Source organism: Cannabis sativa, chromosome X (genome assembly GCF_029168945.1).
Source record: "Cannabis sativa cultivar Pink pepper isolate KNU-18-1 chromosome X, ASM2916894v1, whole genome shotgun sequence".
NCBI classification, from domain to species: domain Eukaryota; kingdom Viridiplantae; phylum Streptophyta; class Magnoliopsida; order Rosales; family Cannabaceae; genus Cannabis; species Cannabis sativa.
The window spans coordinates 35458878-35477149 of NC_083610.1; the positions used below are offsets into that span (position 1 = coordinate 35458878).

At 38.4% G+C, this 18272-nt stretch overlaps 1 protein-coding gene across 1 annotated transcript; it reads right to left on the reverse strand.

The window, feature by feature from the left end:
- Window positions 1-2061: 2061 nt before the first annotated feature.
- LOC115710823 (uncharacterized) lies at window positions 2062-4552 on the reverse strand. The gene is made up of 4 exons (XM_030639178.2): window positions 4224-4552; window positions 4019-4124; window positions 2492-2640; window positions 2062-2376 (listed from the first exon to the last, which is right to left on the reverse strand). The coding sequence occupies exons 1-4, from the start codon at window positions 4362-4364 to the stop codon at window positions 2281-2283; spliced, it is 492 nt and encodes a 163-aa protein (XP_030495038.1). The 5' UTR covers window positions 4365-4552; the 3' UTR covers window positions 2062-2280.
- Between the last annotated feature and the right edge of the window lie 13720 nt (window positions 4553-18272).

The following is an 18272-nucleotide window of genomic DNA, read 5'->3' on the forward strand; positions in this document are numbered from 1 at the left end:
AGGCATGCATTAGAGTTACCTGAATCAGCAATCGTAGTGACAGAAGAAGATGAAGACTTAAGTGTTTCCTGATACCTTGAGAACTTGGCAAATTCATCAGCAGAAATAAGGACCGATTTGTCAGATGCATCACTAGTGCTGGCAATATTGGCAGAGTGTTGTTGTCGATTCTTAAACTGTAACTTCCTACACTCAAACTTGGTGTGGCCTGGTTTCTTACAATAATTGCACATGATGCTTCCAGAATTTGGTGTGCGGTTATCAGGTCCTTGTGAATTACCTCCTTTAAATCCACTTGGAGTAGAGTTTCTTTCCGGTGCAGAATTATTACGACTCACCAAGGCGCTATTAAGAGGAGTTGAAGAGGTAGTCTCTGTGCGAAGAACACGAGTAAACACATCTTGTAAAGAGGAGATATCAGAACCAGAGAGAACTTGTGACTTTGCAGAGTCAAATTCAGATCAGAGTCCTGCAAGAAAACTCATAATAGCCATCTGTTCTCATTGGCGCTGTTGAACTTTTACATCAGGACTAAAGGGTAATAGCACATTAAGTTCTTTATACGTTTTCTTGAAAGCCATAAAATAATTCATAAGAGACTTATCTTGTTTCTCCGCGCGATAAAAAGCTTTGCAAACATCATATATGCGAGATATGTTGTCTTTGCCAGAATACAAAAACTCCAAGTAACCCATTAGTTCTTTAACCAATTCACAATGATTAATCAAACTAATTACCTCATTATCGATAGAATTTCGAATTTGAAGGAACAAACGAGCATCCTCACGGAGCCATATTTTCCTTGAATCGTTTGTTTCTTCAGGAGGATCGTCAGTCAAGTGATCATCTTTGTCAATACTCCTCAAATACAGTCGAATCGTCTTACTCCATTCCAAATAATTCGAACCAATCAACTTATGGTCCGTGATTTTAGACATCACGGGAACAACATCAGAAACAACAATTGATTTTGAATCTGATCTTATCTCTGCCATAATCTCAAAAGCAAACACAAAGGACAGAGAAAAAGAACAAAAGAACACCAAAGAATGAACACCCAAACACGAAGAAGACAAACAAATACCGAATTACAACCTAGAACAGATGCGAGTGGGCTTAGAAGAACCCAGTAAAGAATCGGCAAAAGAACGCCGTCGAAGGCGCCGTCACACGCGCCTCCACGCGCCGGCGCGTGAGCCCCACGCGCAGAAACTTCAGGCGGCGCGTGAGCCCCACGCGCAAAAACTTCAGGCGGCGCGTGAGCCCCACACGCGAGGAATCCGGCGACCGGACTTCGGGATTTTGTAGATCGGCGGCTGGGCAACACGGCTGAGTGGGCGGTGAGAATAAATTCGCACTCCAAATCGGGTTTCCGAAAAACAACCCTAAACTCAAACCCTAATTTTTGTTTTTTTTTGTTTTTTTTTATTAAGAACCCTAATTTCGAATTTCGAATTTTGAATCACAATGCTCTGATACCATGTAGAAAATAGTGATTCGAATTGTGTATAGATTTCATAGAATAATACATATTTATATACAAAGCTAGGAGACTAAATATTTACTAAATATCTACTAAATATCTAATTCTTTTACAGCTAATATACATCTAATATCTAACATATATAAACATATTATACCCTTTTGCTTTTCATTTTTAAAGAGTTCAACAAAGTTCCATTCTCAGACCTTTTGTAGAGAAGAGAATGGCAATATGTCTTGTAGTTTTGATTTTGTGTCCTTTGAATCCTATGGAGTCTTGCCTATCTTGTTCTTGTATTTTTGTTCTTTTATTCGAGCTCTACATACATGGATGTACCTATTATTGCTTGCTTTAGCTCAAATTTATACTTCAGCATAGCACCAAAATATACCTACAGGCCTTCAAAGCCTTTGACCTGTCATTATCTTTAGAAAGCAGCAATTTATGGCCATCTATGACGAGATCTTATGGGTGATAAGATAAGACGAATAAAGATAAATGCCTATGATTTAGATAGGGATTCGAATAGTTCTTATGGTATATTTTAGTTGATCAACCATTGTGGTACAAGTAAGGAATTGAATAATCAAGGTCAATAATTATACAAAAATGATTTTGTGCTCAAATAATTAGAATGTCATCAGAGAAACATCCATCAACTTTGGCTTTATCATCTACAAGATTCAAAATTTTGTATCCTGCTCTGCATCAGCAATGTAATATTGAACATCACCCTAGATTTAAAAAGCTCACTATATATAAAATCCAAAGGAAAAATGGTTCAACTGAGATGAAGCTTATTCTTGCTTATTACGGGCAAGTGTTGCTCGATGTCTGAGTTCTGCTCTCTTCCACCGAACAATGAGATGACACAAGGAAAAGAGTGTATTGATCTGCAAAAGAACAGTTATTTTTTCTTCTTTTAGTTTCTTTGTCCAACAGCCAGGAAAAGAAAGCAGCAGTGAAAGATTATAATTAAAGCAATTGCTAACAGTAACAAACACCCACCAAAATTATGATTGCAATAATGAGAAGAGGCCCGGACCAAAGCACAGAGAGGAAAACACCATTTGGATCAAAATAGTTTTGGCCAGCGAAGCTCTTCCAGTTCTTTCCAAGGAAACTATTGAGCCTCTCAGCAAGAAATACACCACCCACTGCACAGTATTGCTGCCCAAGTAAGAAGCGATTTTCCATAGCATATAATAAAGTAGTTGATGGAATGAAAAGACTTGTATTCGGAAAAAAGACTAACGAATGTTTTAATGTCCAAAGTCTAATAATGTTAAAGTTTGTGTTCTAATCAAGCTTTTATTGCTACTCCTACCTACCACCTAAAGATTGTAGGGTACAGTGGGTTGGGATGAGAAGCACTGAAAAAGATGAACTTTGCTGCTATGCCACAGAAGAGCCAATGTAAATCCCAACCCCTTCAATGCCAGATTTTCAGTTTTAGAAATATTTTAAACTATGATACACAATATAGAGGACAAAAGAGGCTACTCTAGCACAATATGAAAGTTCAGCTAGAGTAACCGATGTTCTAACTGATTTTGTAACTAACCAAACTGTTAGTAATTAGGTGTTATATGCTAAGACAGTTAGAGCAACTTTTTATTCTTGTAAGAACTTTCATATAAATAAGCTTAAGTAATGCTCATTTACTAATGAATGAGCGCATGATCCACATTGCTTTCTTTCAATTGATTCACTCTTCCCGGTTTATAAATTCTCAAAGCTCCTGGTTTTTTACATGCATCAATAACCATAAACCTTTGCTCTTAAGAAAAATGTTATTATGGTTGAAACATTCCAGGTTCCACCAAAAATCAGCAATTTAAGTTCAGAAGACAAAATTTAAAGGTAGTAGTCCCAGTCCAACATTACAAAAAAAAAAAAAACTAGAATAAAATCAGATGGAAGCAGTTCTTAGCACACATTAATAAACAGGCATACCATCTAGCAAAACTGAAGATTGCAAGGCACCATGGATAATTGAAACTAGGTGGCAAAAGACTTTTGGAAGTGCTCACGGGCAGCCAAACAGGGAAAGGGAAGTCCCTTAAGAGAGAGAGACCTCGGTGGCATTGTGTCCTCAACAGGATTCAAATCCGAGTAAAGCAAATACAAGATGACAGATATGTCTTGTAAAAGAAAATAGGATAAAAACTTGCTGAGAAATAAAATTCCTCAGCTACTGAAGGGTTGGGCAAGGCACCCACCAATAAGGATTATATCATTATTAATTATTGGTTTGATACCTCAAACTCAAGCTAATTTTCGAACTACTTTATTACCAAATTGCTGACACCTAAAACGGTTTAAGAATTAGCTTTAACCTCTTTTCAATAGAAAGAAGTGCACCATAGCTCTACAATGAGTAATGAACAAAATACACATACTAATAGAGTCATGAGATGAACCCTAAATCTGAAAAAGTTTATGCATTTTCATGTCAAGGACAAATAACTATATAGAAGTAGGGAGATGAGCTTGGCTAATTTTGAAGATAAATGAGGAAAGAAATAAGCTTACATGACAGAAGAAAGAGAATCATTTGAAAATTGAGATTTTTCCTTGAAGTAATAGTAGTGAGCAGCAGCAAAAAATGGAATCCGAGTAAGCCCATAAGCCAAGGTTCCTGAAGTAGAAGGGAAAAGTTATCAAACAGTTTTGTTAGATCTTCTCGTTCATGTTCATGGATTCCAAACGAGTAAAGAGAAAGAGAGTGAGAATGGACCTTCCAATCGATGGCGTGGAAGAAACCGATGAAATTATCGTAAGCAGGTCGAAGACCGGTACGGAGTTCGGCGGACAGTTTTTGAACAAGATCGGCCATTTGATCCATGTGGTCCTCCATAGCGGATCTCAGGTCATCCATGGTTTGGTTGTTGTTGGTATTGGTGATTCAGATCCAAACTGCCAATGCAAAGTTGAATTTTTTTGAGCAGATCTCCCTCTTTCTAAGCCAGCTGCTTTTCTGAGATTTGCTCTCACCGTCTCTTCTTCGCAATATTGAGGCTGAAATGGAAGAATGTTGAAGTACCAATTAACTGTTTTATAATGCTTTCACAAAATTTTTTAAAAAAAAATCTTAGCAATATATAATTTGGTTGTGTTTTTAGTTTTTAATTTTTAAAATTGTGTTTTTATAGATGAGAATAGAAAATAATATTTTGTCATTTTAAAAATTTAATAATGTTTGGCATATATTTTTTTAAAATTAATTTTAGATTTTTTCTTACGAAAAAAAATTCAATATTCTACACCAACCATCCTACCCCGAATCCGACCCGAACCTGGACCCCAGCCCGAACCCAAACCCAACCCTAGACCTGAATCTGGACCCGTATCCAGACCTAGACCTCGGACCCGAGACCCAAACCCGACCCAGACCCGACCAAGACACTAGACTCCGGACTCGGACCCCGACCCCAGACTCCAAACTCGGACCAGGACCCTGGACCCAGACCCCGGACCTTAACCCCGAACCTAGACCCAAACTCAAATCCAAAACCTAGGGCTAGGTCCAAGGTCCTTGGCCATGTCTGGATTCGAGAATTGGGTCGGGTTCGGGGTCCGGCTTGGGTCGGGTCCGGGATCCCTCGGGGGTCTCGGGTCTGGGTTTGAGTCAGGGTCTCGGGTCTCAGGTCTGGGTCCGAGTCAGGGTTCAGGGTCTGGGCTTTGGTTCCGAGTTAGGGTCCAGGGTCCGGGTCGGGGTTCAGGGTCGGGGGTCCGGGTCTGGGGTCCAGGGTCTAGTTTTGGGTCCGGGTCCGGGTCCGAGTCTGGTGTCTGAGTCCGGGTCTGGGTCCAGGTCCGGTTCGAGTTCGGGATTCGGGTTCAGGTTTGGGTTTGGGGTTCGGGGTTCAAGGTTTGGGTCTGGGTCCGGTCCGGGTCTGGTTTCGGGTCTAAGGTTCAAGTATGTGAACAAAAATATAAAATATAATATGTTAGAGAAAAAAATATTTTTGGAAATTGAAAACAACATTTTGATGTTTTCTGTTTTTGAGTTTTTTAAGACTCAATTTATAAAAAATTTGGCTAAACGACTCCTAATAGTTTTTAAAAATTATTTTCAATTTTTTAAAATTAAAAATAGTTTTTAAGTTATGAAGCCAAGTAACCCATAAGACATCGTAACTAAAAAACTGCATTTTATTTTTAAAAAATAAAAAATTATTTTTGAAAATAATTAAGCGTGTTTGGCCTAATTTTTTTAAAACACTTTTCAAAAAATAAAGTTACAAAAAATAATAATTTTGATAACAACAAAATATTATTTTATGTTATTAAATTGTTTTTTGAAAACATTAGTCAAACACGATTTGTGTTTTGAAAACTTCAAAAATTATTTTTTGTTCTCATTTTCTAAAACAAAAAACTGAAAATAATGTTAAACATGGTATCTTTCGAAAATTTTACAATACACTCCCTTGAAATGGGTGCATCAATACACTCTTATATCTGTTATATTATTTTATAATATAATAATAAAGTAGATTAAAATGTGATAAATATATGTGAATAATATACATTAAGTGTATGGTAAATAAATGTGTAACCTATGATTTTATAACCTACACTTTTGTAACCTACATGTTGTAACTTAGAGAGGAGTTACAATTTGTTGTCACTTGTAACTCATGTGTTGATCACACATTATTAGTGTAATAAAAGGGTTGTTACACAATTTGATGATAGGATTCAAATGGTATGAAATATAGTTGTTACAAACTATATTAATGCTCATTATATGAGAGAAATGAGATGGTGAGTTTGAATTCTAAGTGTGATCACCTAAACACTATATAAAGGAGTCTAATGTGCTCATTTGTAAGAGATGAAGTTTTCTATCAAGAAAGCACTTTGCTAGAAAACCCTAAGGCTTGATAATTCCCAAAGCTATTTCCTAGAGAGTTCCCTTAGTGCTTAGAGATAGGGGGAAATAAGCTTTTGGACAAAGGTGTAATACCTTGTTCAAGTCATGGTGATCCCCACTATTCTACACTCAAGGTTGTGAGTGAGTGATCTTTTCTTCTTCATATTATATATATGTTATATAATATTGTGTAATCTATATATCTTCTTCTACATTTCTTATATATAATATATGTAGTGTATATATATATATATTGTATATATGTATTGTAACATATATTTAATCAATCTCTTATTTTAGTCCTTGTATTATTTTACAATAGAGTTGTAATAAATCTTGATTTTCTTCCATTGTTATAAAATCTCTAACAATATCTTTCGGTATATAAAAAATATTTAGTCCAAAATTTTTTTATGGTCGTATACGTTGTAGTTATTTAAGACATCTGTTAAAATTTTGAGAAATTCGAAAAAATTTAATACGTTGAAAATAGGGTTTAAAGAGTTTGTTGCACGCGTGATATTTTTATTTGATACATATGTGCAATAAACGGTTTGAACATTGATTTTTATATTGTAAATTATTTCGAATTTTTCAAAATTTTACAAGATGTCTTAACTATAACGTACACGACTATGAAAAAATTCTTATAGATTTCGAAACAGATACAACCTATTTTAGTGGGGTGCATTATACAAGCACCGTAAATCTTTTAAGGCAAATTATTTAATCCCTCACTTACTTTTGAGGTTTGTCATTACTCATGTTATTTATAGCCATTGGATTGTATAGTCATGTTGAAAAATAATATGGCTAAATTCTCTTGGTCATGCACTATTTTATAATATTTTATTGTATATCCCAACTAATGTACTTTACCTTATTCTTTAAAAAAAAAAATAAATTTGTTATTCAAAATAATGTTTTAAGAGCATCTCTAATTGTAGCATCCTTTAAGTATGCTAAAAATCTCCACATCATTCAAAAATATAATATTTTATTTTATCTCTCTTCCACATTATTTTTGGCACTCTTACTTCTAAAATCACTCCAATGGTATAACACTCTTTAAAAATACTATAATTATGATCTCACACATTATTATTTAATTTTTTAGTTTTAATTAGTAACAATAATATTTTAGTTTTAATTTTTTATTAAAAAAATATTGATAGCATCAATGCTACTGTATAGCATTCACACATATTCTTATAATATCATTCTTTTCTCCAATGGTATAGCATCTCAACATTTTGCCACTTCATCTATCCACTTAAGGAAGCATCCCTTAATTTTTTACCATTAGAGATGCTGTAAGGTGTGTATCTAATTATAATTTGACACATGTAATAAATGTACTTAATACACTTTTTGTTTTAAAAAATAAAGTTAATTATGATGTACAAATATTAATGCACCCATTTTTTTTTTTTTTGAAAAAAACTCCAATTTCTCTTTCATAAAAATCAAATTATTTTCTTTAAAATTAATTTTTATACTTAAAATGCTAATACTTTTTTTTTTGGTAAATTATCTTAAAAAAGCTACATTAATACATGACACGTACAAATTATAATCATTTGCAACGTAATTTTATAACATATTTTTTCGTATAATTATGTTAGAATTTGGAATTTCTTAGTTAAAGTGCATGGGGTTTTATTATTCGCATTTTTAGTAAGCGATACATGGATTTTAAATAAAAGTTTAAGGCTCATCAGTGGGCTCCAATAATATAAATTGGGTCGAGCCCAGAATTCATTCTGCCTTTAGGGAGAACAACAAGGTAATTTGCCTAGGTGAGGTTTTGCTAAGCTTAGTCAGCATTCAAAAAGCCTATCTCCGTGTATCTAGAAGAGGTCCTCAGCGTGTATCCAGAACATTATTATAGTTTTCCATTTTTTTGCCAAATCGCAGAAGATTAAAAATTACTTCCCCAAAATCTCAGATAGAGAATAATATCTTACTAAAAAGGGAAACTAAATAGCTGGAAATTAGGTAATTAATGTCATTATACTCATGAATATAAGACACAGTATGAATAGATTATAGCTAGCTTCGTGATAAGGCCTCCACATCAGTATACACAAGGTGCCTCAAGGGTCAGGCTTAACCAAATAAGCTCAAAGTCAGTGTATTATTTGTAAACTTCCCATTAAAAGGAAAAATGTAACTAGTATGACATCTATAACACTATAAATACTCACTAAATCTTTCATGTAAAGGGTTGAAAATTCTTGACTTATTTGCTCAAGCAAAGTATAGAGTGCTCATACTTATTATAATCTCAAAGACTTTTTTAGCCAACCTCATAATAATATTGACTCGTGGACAAAGACTTGTTAACGCCCTAATCACGTAAAAACTCTGGTTGTCTTCTTCATATATTTCTTCTTGAATTATATTTTCTTTAGCTCTTATATTTAATAAGTAGTTTTCCAAAAAAACTTGGTAAATATTTTGGTACTTTTATTGAGAGTTGAAGAAAGCAGTGATACCATCAAAGATTACGTTCAGTAATTATGGTACTCACTTGAACAAAGTGTGGTCTTCACTACCACGACACCTCGAAGGACGATGTTGATCCTAATTCCAAAATGAGATTTGATGAAGATCCCATCGAGGTGACCAGTCACCAAAAAGGGAAAGATTAGCACGATGAGACAAACTTTCATGATGATCTCCTCGATAAAGGAGAAGAAGAAGACGAGTTTGAGGATTTAGATTTTATGGATCTAGAAGACAATATCGTCAATAAGAGGATGAGCACCATGAGCCAAATCCTAGGATCGTTGAAATGGCCTAAAAACTAGAAGCAACTGAACAAACATTGGCAACACAAGAAGTGTTTTCTCGATTAATGCTGGAGAAATTTGTGATGTTGGAAGCAACATTTGGAGGAGGAAAACAAAATCTTAACAGAAATATACCTAATGATACTAATTCTCAGAGTAATAATGCTAGGAAAACAAACCTTAAAGATCCTAACACTCGTAATCCTCCTAAGGATAAAGGGATATGAAAAATAGGAGAAACCTCCAAAAAACTGCTCCCAATGATCAACAAAAGAGAATGAATCCTGCTAGTCAACCTCCTATAAAAAGAAATTAACCAATGCTTCAGGGCAAGGTCACCGGACTAATTCTAGAGGCAAAATTGTACATAAGGAAAAGTCTTATGCTGTTAGGCTATTTTTAGCTTATTGTTCAAGTCAATTTTAGAGTTAATTTTCTTCTTTATTATCATTTTTTGGAATAAAATTATGCTTGTTTTTTTTTGTTTTGTTTCAGGTTTTGATACTTAGAATGTATAAATTGATCAAATTTCAGAAAATAGTGATTTATAAAATAGAGAAAATTTTACAAAAAATAAATGTGAAACTTAAAGCCTAAATTAGACTATGTTCTTATTAGAATTTAAAAAAAGTCATAACATAAAAATTTTAGACCTCTTTTTTATCTTTCCAATGCATCTTAAATCAGCTCATTTGGATTTTGTATGTGAAAGTTATATATATTTTATTGAGAGAGATTGAAGTAGGAAAATGAATTTTGTGGTCGCGACCAAAAGTGGGCAGAATGGTTTTTTTTTTTTTTTTTTATTTTTTAACTTTTCTACAGTATTCGCAACTAGACTATCTGTGGTCGCGACCACGACTCCATACGAGACATGAGCAACTTTGCCTTTTCTCAATTTTGGGCTAAAAAATTCTATTTTAATGAAAGTGGGTCACGAATTTTAGTGGAGATAGATAGAATGAAACCCTAAAAACACAAGAAGAATGCTCTTGGAGTGAGCGTGGGCGATCCATGAAAATCCTCCATCTAGTTTCTTTCTCTTCTCTTAATTTCTTATATTTTTATTTGTGTCTAGTTTAAGTATGTATTTGATTATGAGTTAAACTCCCAATTTAGGGGTTTGATGGATATTGACTGAGATTATTCCATGGATTAATACTATTTGATTGTTCTTTCTTCCTTAATTGAGTGATTTATTCATCTTTGTGCTTATTACATGTGTTTGATTAGCCACCTTATGCATGATCTATGATCTCAATACAAAATTTGAAAAGTGAATATTGAGAATTCTCTAAATGAATAAACATAAGTTTTGATGTGAAACGAGAGTATTCACATAGCTTGTGTGACCCTTAGATTATTGCTTAATGTGAATTATTTGTTGTACTATCTAAGAGATGCAGTAATTGACATGCAATTTAGGACCTTTATGATCTGAAAAGAATTTAGGTTAATTTATAATCTGTCATCCTATAGGAGGAAGAAGAATAGTTAATTAGTATTAACAATTGGATAATCAAAGCAATTGAAATCATATCCCTAATTTCACATCCATTGTTAAATCTCTTTTTATTTGCATATTTTGTTATTTAATGTTTTCTTAGATTAATTAATTTTAAAATCCATTTATTCGATCAGTAAATAGAATTAGGAATTTAATTGTTTGGTAATTAACTATAGTCCTTGTGGGATCGACCTCACTCTTGTGAGTCCATTACTTGTGAACGATACGTATACTTGCGTGTTGAAAATCCACAACACATGCCCAAGCATGAAATTCCTCCGCCAAAAAAGATAAAAAATTATCCCTAGAATTCTACTAGCCGGAGTGATGATGTGGATGAAGTTCATCCAATATCAGATGATAGAAGTTGAAGTCTCTCAACAAATGATCTCCGGGCATGATTGAATGCCAAGAGGGAGAAAGCTAGAAACGAGAAAGCCCGACCTCGTGGATATGACTTGAGAAATCACATCAATGACTGAATTCGTGAAATAGAATATCACGACACAACTACTCAGTGTCTGGAGCATAAGATTGAAGAGCTGACAAAACTCACGGAGAGCATCTCCCATAAGCAAAATGGAACTGTGTTTGAGTTGGAAGATGAGGCCACGAAACCATGTATGATAAGAATCATTGAAGCACAGTTGTCGGAACACTTTAGAATGCCATAAATGGTGTTGTATGAAGTTAGAACGAACTCCAATGACCATCTATCCAAATATACTAGAATGATGCAAGTGGCTAAGGCAAGTGATGATGCGAAATTCTTTTGTTTCTATTTAACTCTGTCCAAGTCTGCAGAAGATTGGTGGAAAAAATTATCTCATGGATTTGTTCGTTACTGGAAGGATCTGTAGATAATGTTTAAGAAACAATTTATAGCAGCAAAGAATTTTGACCTGGAAGTTATTTCTTTGACAAATATCAAGCAACAACTAGGAGAAAGCCTTAAGAAATACATTCAGCGTTTGATGGATGATACTGTAAAAACAAAGGTTACTGATGATATAAAGATGGTGGCTCTAACATTAGGAATAATAACTGAATCTTTACTATGGGTAGAACCTCAATGAAAAAGAGCAGAATCCCCATCTGATTTTTTATCTAGAGTCCAAGGATTCATTAACCTGGAAGATGCTTACGCTCAAGCTTATGGTGTACTTCTTTAACCAACCTGTGATAGTGAGATTTCTCTCACCTAGAAACTCGAGACCAGACTCCTATTTAAAGGACACAAATATTCAGATTTCCAATGAAAGCTGAAATGTTCATGAGAGACTTCTCGAAGTTTAGACCTCGCCCAGGATAAAACCAGCGAGGTACTGCGAGCACGACCTAAGTCGGATCGCATAACTTTAACTCGCATTATACAGGATGGATCCAACTCGCATGTGTCAGGACGTATGCGAGTATCCTCTCTATACTTCTGCGAAAGCATAGAGATCAACTCTCTATGATGTGATTTGGTCCCAACGACCCAATAGCCTTGATAAACCGATATAGACTCGCATGTCTAGGTTCTATCAGCTCGACATGCGATGTCAACAAGAGGCGATTACCTAAGGGCGCAGACGTTCCAAACGTACTGATGACCCTGCGAGCTCAACAACGGAACATGAACAGTCAACTCGCAGATGCGGAAGACGCATACGTTGATGGACTTAGTAACTGTCGTTCATTTATTAATGTTAACGTTGCTTGGGTTTAATTATTGCTATTCAATATGTAAATAATGGATTAACAATGAATGTGATCCTTGTGTAACCGATTGGACACTTGCTTTGTATATAAAGGGGTGATCCACCATGAAATGGCACCTAGGAATCCCTTGCTACAGTGGACTAAGCAGATCATAATCTGACTGAACCACTATAATTCTCTGTCTTATTGTTATTTTCCAGCCTTCGTTGATTGTTTCTCATTCCCAGTCGAGTACTCGCCATTCTAGGTTGAATACTCGCACTTGTTCTTACACATTAAATTCTTCTTGTTATTAACAATACAATATAATTTGGTGTTGTGAAATTCACTCGACAACATTTGGCGCCGTCTGTGGGAATCGACTAAGATTTTATTCATTTCGAAGAAAAATATCATCATGGCTAGGAATCACACCAACAGAGGAGCTAACAACGGGTCCATCAACATTGAGATGATGAACGTACCATTATCTGGAACTGGAATGCCACCTGTGGACGTCATTAACGGCGGAGTAGGGAGAAGCAATATCAGACCTCTCAACCTATTCCCAGAAACGACTGACCCTCAAGTCGGGGACACATCCACACCACCAGCAACCATGCATTTTCCCCTTGTCACTCCGGCAGTGGTATCCGAGGGAATCATCCAACTCACCACTGATCAATATACCGCGATTCAGGATCAACTGCGCGCGCTACAGGCCGAAGTAGATGGACAAAACCGAGCCCGACGCCCTCCTCGAGTTCCTGCTATTCGCACCGATAACCCTCAGGTAACGACTTCTAGACGTCATACTAACCGTGTACGCAGGGAACGGAGAACCAACCCTGAAGGTTTGGACCTGAACCATCCAACGTCGAGGGATCAATCCGCAAGGTATCCAAACCAAAGCACACAAGTTGATGAAGACCCTGAACGGCGTAATCCTCGCAGTCGACCATCAAGAGACAACGACGCAGAATCGGCCTCTTCGTCATCGCATGGTCGCACTCCAAGCAGGTATACAAGGTCCGACTCTGTACAGACGCAACAGGGAGGACATTACCAGGTACATCGAGGTGATCTGCGTGATCACCTCAACGCAGTTTTTAGGGCACGCTCTCGCGTCCCACATAATACTGAGACACTCCGTGATCCCCATGCGGACGATCAGGGTGCCAACACTTATAATAACCCGCCTACCGCGCCGATCGCGACCACCGGGATCAATGTCCCAGCAAATCTCGCCGCAGTAGTTGCGACTCCCGCAGTCGTAGCAGCCCCAGCTCCTGCGACTGGAGGGATTGACCAGAGCATGCTTCTGCAGGCTTTGAAAATGCTCGAGCAGCAACGGAAGCCCATATACAAGTTGCATGGTACCTCGCCCTTCACTACAAAAGTGCGACAAGCTCAGCTTCCAAAGGGGTTTCGTCTATCCGAAACCCTCAAATATAAAGATACTTCTAACCCAATAGATTACCTTGAAAAATTTAATACTATAATGGAGGTGGATCAGGTACCGCAGCTCGCAAAGTGCCGCATTCTTGCGGCAACACTCGAGGAAAATGCCCACGATTGGTTTACCCAATTACCTGAGGCGTCGATATCGACGTGGGAGACCTTCGTCGACTTATTCCTCACACATTTCCAGGCCACAATGACGTATAGGCCACCTTATACGACTTTGGCCAACATCAAACAAGAACCTGGTGAGTCTTTACAAGACTATTTTAAACGCTTTAATGCAGAAGTAACAAAAGTCGAGAAGCCTCCCGAGTCTTCGCTTGTTTGCATGTTGATAACAGGTATCTTGCCGAGGACCGACTTTTGGAAAGAGTTACAAGCCCGAAGGCCCGAATCCTTAGTTGAATTCTTCGCCATGGCCGAACCCCAGAAGAGAATCGAGAATTCTCTGGCGGAGTTAGAGAAGGGAAAAGACAAACGCCGGTCACCAATACCGCGTTCACGATCTCGCAGTCCCCGAGGGAAGAATTCCAGGGCTCGAAGCCCAAGGAGACACAGCCCGCGGAGACAGCGAAGTCTGAAGTTGGCCAAGTCTCCTCCAAAGAAGGAATCCTCGCCTAAAAGGAAAGGTGGACCTCGTTTCGTCAACTATACTGAACTCGCAGTCTCTCGAGATCATATCTACGCAATCGAAGAAAGAAACGGAGTCTTCAAGAAGCCGCCCCCCCATCAGGGGAAATCGCGACAGGAGAGACCCCAAAAAATTCTGTAAGTACCACAAGGACATTGGTCATACTACCTTAGAATGTTGGGTCTTGCAGGATGAAATCGAGGAGCTAATTCGGAGAGGGAAGTTCGACAAGTATAAGAAGAGCGAGGAAAGTCATCCCCAAGCGGATGACAAAGGAGAAAACCAGAATGCGAGTGGCTCCAGAACACCTCGCAACATCCTAACTATTATTGGAGGACCTCATATCGCAGGGAACTCTCGCAAGTCACAAGAGCGATATGCTAGAGAAGCTAAAGAAAAGCCGTTCACCAATGTCAACAATCTTAGTGAGCGGCCCGAGAAACTTTTCAAGAAGGAATGCGATGACATCACCTTTATGGAGAGTGATGCGAGATGGGTCCATCACCCGCATTCCGATGCACTAGTTATAATCGCCAATATTGGCGGGGATAATGTCCATCGCATACTTGTCGACAATGGGAGTTCAGTGAATCTGCTGAATTTCCAAGCATTTAAACAAATGGGGTTGTAGGAGAAGGATCTGCGACCTATGACGTCGAGCATCTATGGTTTTACAGGCGACGTCATAACAATAAAAGGAATGATCAAGCTCCCAATCACTTTGGAAACTGCCCCAGTGACAGCCAAGTCAATGGCGGACTTTGCAGTAATCGACCAGTACTCAGTGTATAACGCCGTAATTGGTCGACCGATCCTGAAGGAGATGAAGATCATAACCTCGATCTATCATCTGACAATGAAGTTCCCTACTCCCGCTGGAGTAGGTTCTGTGCGGGGAGTCCAAGCAGATTCCCGGGAATGCTACAACACAGCAGTTAAACTCGCAGAGAAAAGGACGGTAAATGTTATCTACTTTTTGGAGGGACCACCTCCTCGCCAGGAGATCCTCAGAATCGAGGAGGTGCCACACATAGATGAACCAGACTTGGATCCAAGAATCCTCGATCACACCGCCGCAGCCCAAGCCGCGGAAGACACTATTGAGGTACCTATAGATCCTGTAGATAATAATAAAGTTTTGAAAATTGGTTCTAAATTAAATTTTCAGCTGCGAGAACAATTAACGACCTTTTTAAAGCAAAATCTTGATGTTTTTGCTTGGAAACACTCAGATATGGTTGGGATATCTCCGCAAGTCATGTGTCATCGCTTGAACATTGACCCCGAGGTGCGAGGTGTCCGACAAAAGCGCCGCAAAATGGACCCCGCGAGGTACCAAGCGCTAAAAGAAGAAGTCGACCGCCTCCTTGCCTGCGGCTTTATACAGGAGTCGTATAACCCCAACTGGTTAGCGAACCCCGTACTCGTGCCTAAGCCTAATGGCTCATGGCGCACATGTGTTGACTTTACAGACTTAAACAAAGCCTGTCCCAAAGACAGCTTTCCCCTTCCTAGCATTGACCAGCTTGTTGATGCCACTGCAGGTCACGAACTCTTGAGTTTCATGGACGCATACTCGGGATATAATCAAATCCCGATGTATGAACCAGACCAGGAACACACCTCGTTCATTACTGATCGAGGACAAAACTGTTACAAAGTAATGCCTTTTGGTTTAATAAACGCAGGTGCGACTTATCAAAGGCTAGTGAACATGATGTTCGCAGATCTCATTGAAAAAACCATGGAGGTATATGTTGACGATATGCTCATAAAATCTCAACACGCGAAGGATCATATTGCCCACTTACAGACCATGTTTGATATATTGCGACGGTATAAGATGCGACTAAACCCTCTGAAATGTGTTTTTGGAGTTAGCTCTGGGAAATTCCTTGGGTTCATGGTTAATCAGCGAGGAATAGAGGCCAATCCTGCGAAGATCAAGGCATTGGTGGAAATGCCATCACCAACCAAGCCAAAGGAAGTTCAAAGCCTCACAGGTAAAGTCGCAGCCTTAAACCGCTCTATATCCAGATCTACTGATAAGTGCAAGGAGTTTTTTCAGATTTTGAAAGGCAACAAAAAATTCCATTGGACCGAAATGTGCGAGCAGGCCTTTCAAACTTTAAAAACACACTTGGGGCAACCTTCGATCTTGTCAAAGCCAATGACCGGTGAAGTCCTATCCATCTATTTAGCAGTGTCGGAATATGCGATTAGTTCGGTACTAGTACGCGAGGACCAAGGACGTCAATACCCGGTGTATTATGTCAGTAAGCGATTACTGGATGCCGAGACGCGTTATCCCCAAATGGAGAAGTTGGCATTTGCCTTAATAACATCGTCAAGAAAATTGCGACCTTATTTCCAGGCTCACAGTATTGAAGTTTTGACGAACTACCCCTTAAGGCAAGTTCTGGCAAAACCAGAAGCATCGGGGAGATTGTTGAAGTGGGCGATGGAGTTGAGTCAGTTCGACATCAAGTATAAATCAAGAACTGCGATCAAGGGGCAAGCCTTAGCAGATTTTATACTTGAATTCCCCAACACCGAGGTAGCACTCATAGAAGATAGAAGCGACATTGCTATAGCGAACAGAGAGATGTGGACATTGTACGTCGATGGAGCCTCAAATAGCGAAGGTTCTGGTAGTGGGATCTTGTTAATCAGTCCCAATAATTTTAAGGTACACGCTGCTTTACGTTTTGAATTTTCTGCATATAACAATGAAACCGAGTATGAAGCATTAATCGCAGGATTGAAACTTGCTCTCGAGATGAAAGTCGAGTACCTTCAGGTTTTTAGCGACTCGCGAATCGTGGTATGCCAGGTGAATGGAGAATATCTGGCACGAGGCGGGAGATTGGTTAAATATTTAACCATTGTGTGCGAACTAATGCAGAAATTCAAAAAAGTAACTGTGTCTCGAGTACCGCGTGCTCAAAATTCACATGCAGACGCACTGGCCCGTTTGGCCTCAACTAGAGAAGCCGAATTGCTCGATGTAATTCTGGTAGATGTATTGGCTCACCCAACTATAAATCAAGAAGAGATCATGGAAATAGATACCGTTCAGGAGATCACCTGGATGACTCCTATCGTCGCATATCTGGAAAAGGGGCTCTTGCCTGATGATAAAATAGAAGCAAGAAAGCTGCGACAGCGAGCCGCCCGTTATGTAATATATGACCAAAGGTTGTATCGCAGAAGTTTTAGTCAACCCCTACTCAAATGCATCAACGGGGAAGATTGTGGATATATACTTCGCGAGGTACACGGGGGGATTTGTGGCAATCATACCGGAGGTAACTCCCATGCATTAAAAATCATGCGACAAGGGTATTACTGGCCAACATTGCGACATGATGCTCTCGCATTTGCGAAGAAGTGTGACAGGTGCCAGCGAAGAGCCACATATACCCACCAACCTCCAAGTAACCTCCATTCTATCACCAGTCCATGGCCCTTTGCAGTATGGGGGATTGACTTAATCGGCGAGCTACCTAAAGGGAAAGGTGGAGTCAAATACGCGGTGGTCGCAGTAGATTACTTCACGAAATGGGCCGAAGCCAAAGCACTCGCAACCATCACAGCAAAAAAATTGCGCGAGTTTGTCTATACCTCCATAATTTGTCGCTTTGGCATTCCATACAAGCTCATCTCAGACAATGGAAGACAGTTTGATTGTAAGGAGATGCGACAACTATGCGACTATTTGGGAATCAAAAAGGCATTCTCCGCGATTGCTTACCCGCAAAGCAATGGATAGACTGAAGTTGTTAACAAAATAATAAAACACACCATTAAAGGGAAACTAGAAGATCGCA

Coding starts and splice junctions, on each gene's coding strand:
- LOC115710823 (XM_030639178.2), bottom strand. CDS start 4,364: ATGGATGACCTGAGATCCGCTATGGAGGACCACATGGATCAAATGGCC. Junction 4,125..4,223: donor TCCACGCCATCGATTGGAAG/GTCCATTCTCAC, acceptor CTTCTACTTCAG/GAACCTTGGCTTATGGGCTT. Junction 2,641..4,018: donor GATTCTCTTTCTTCTGTCAT/GTAAGCTTATTT, acceptor AATACTGTGCAG/TGGGTGGTGTATTTCTTGCT.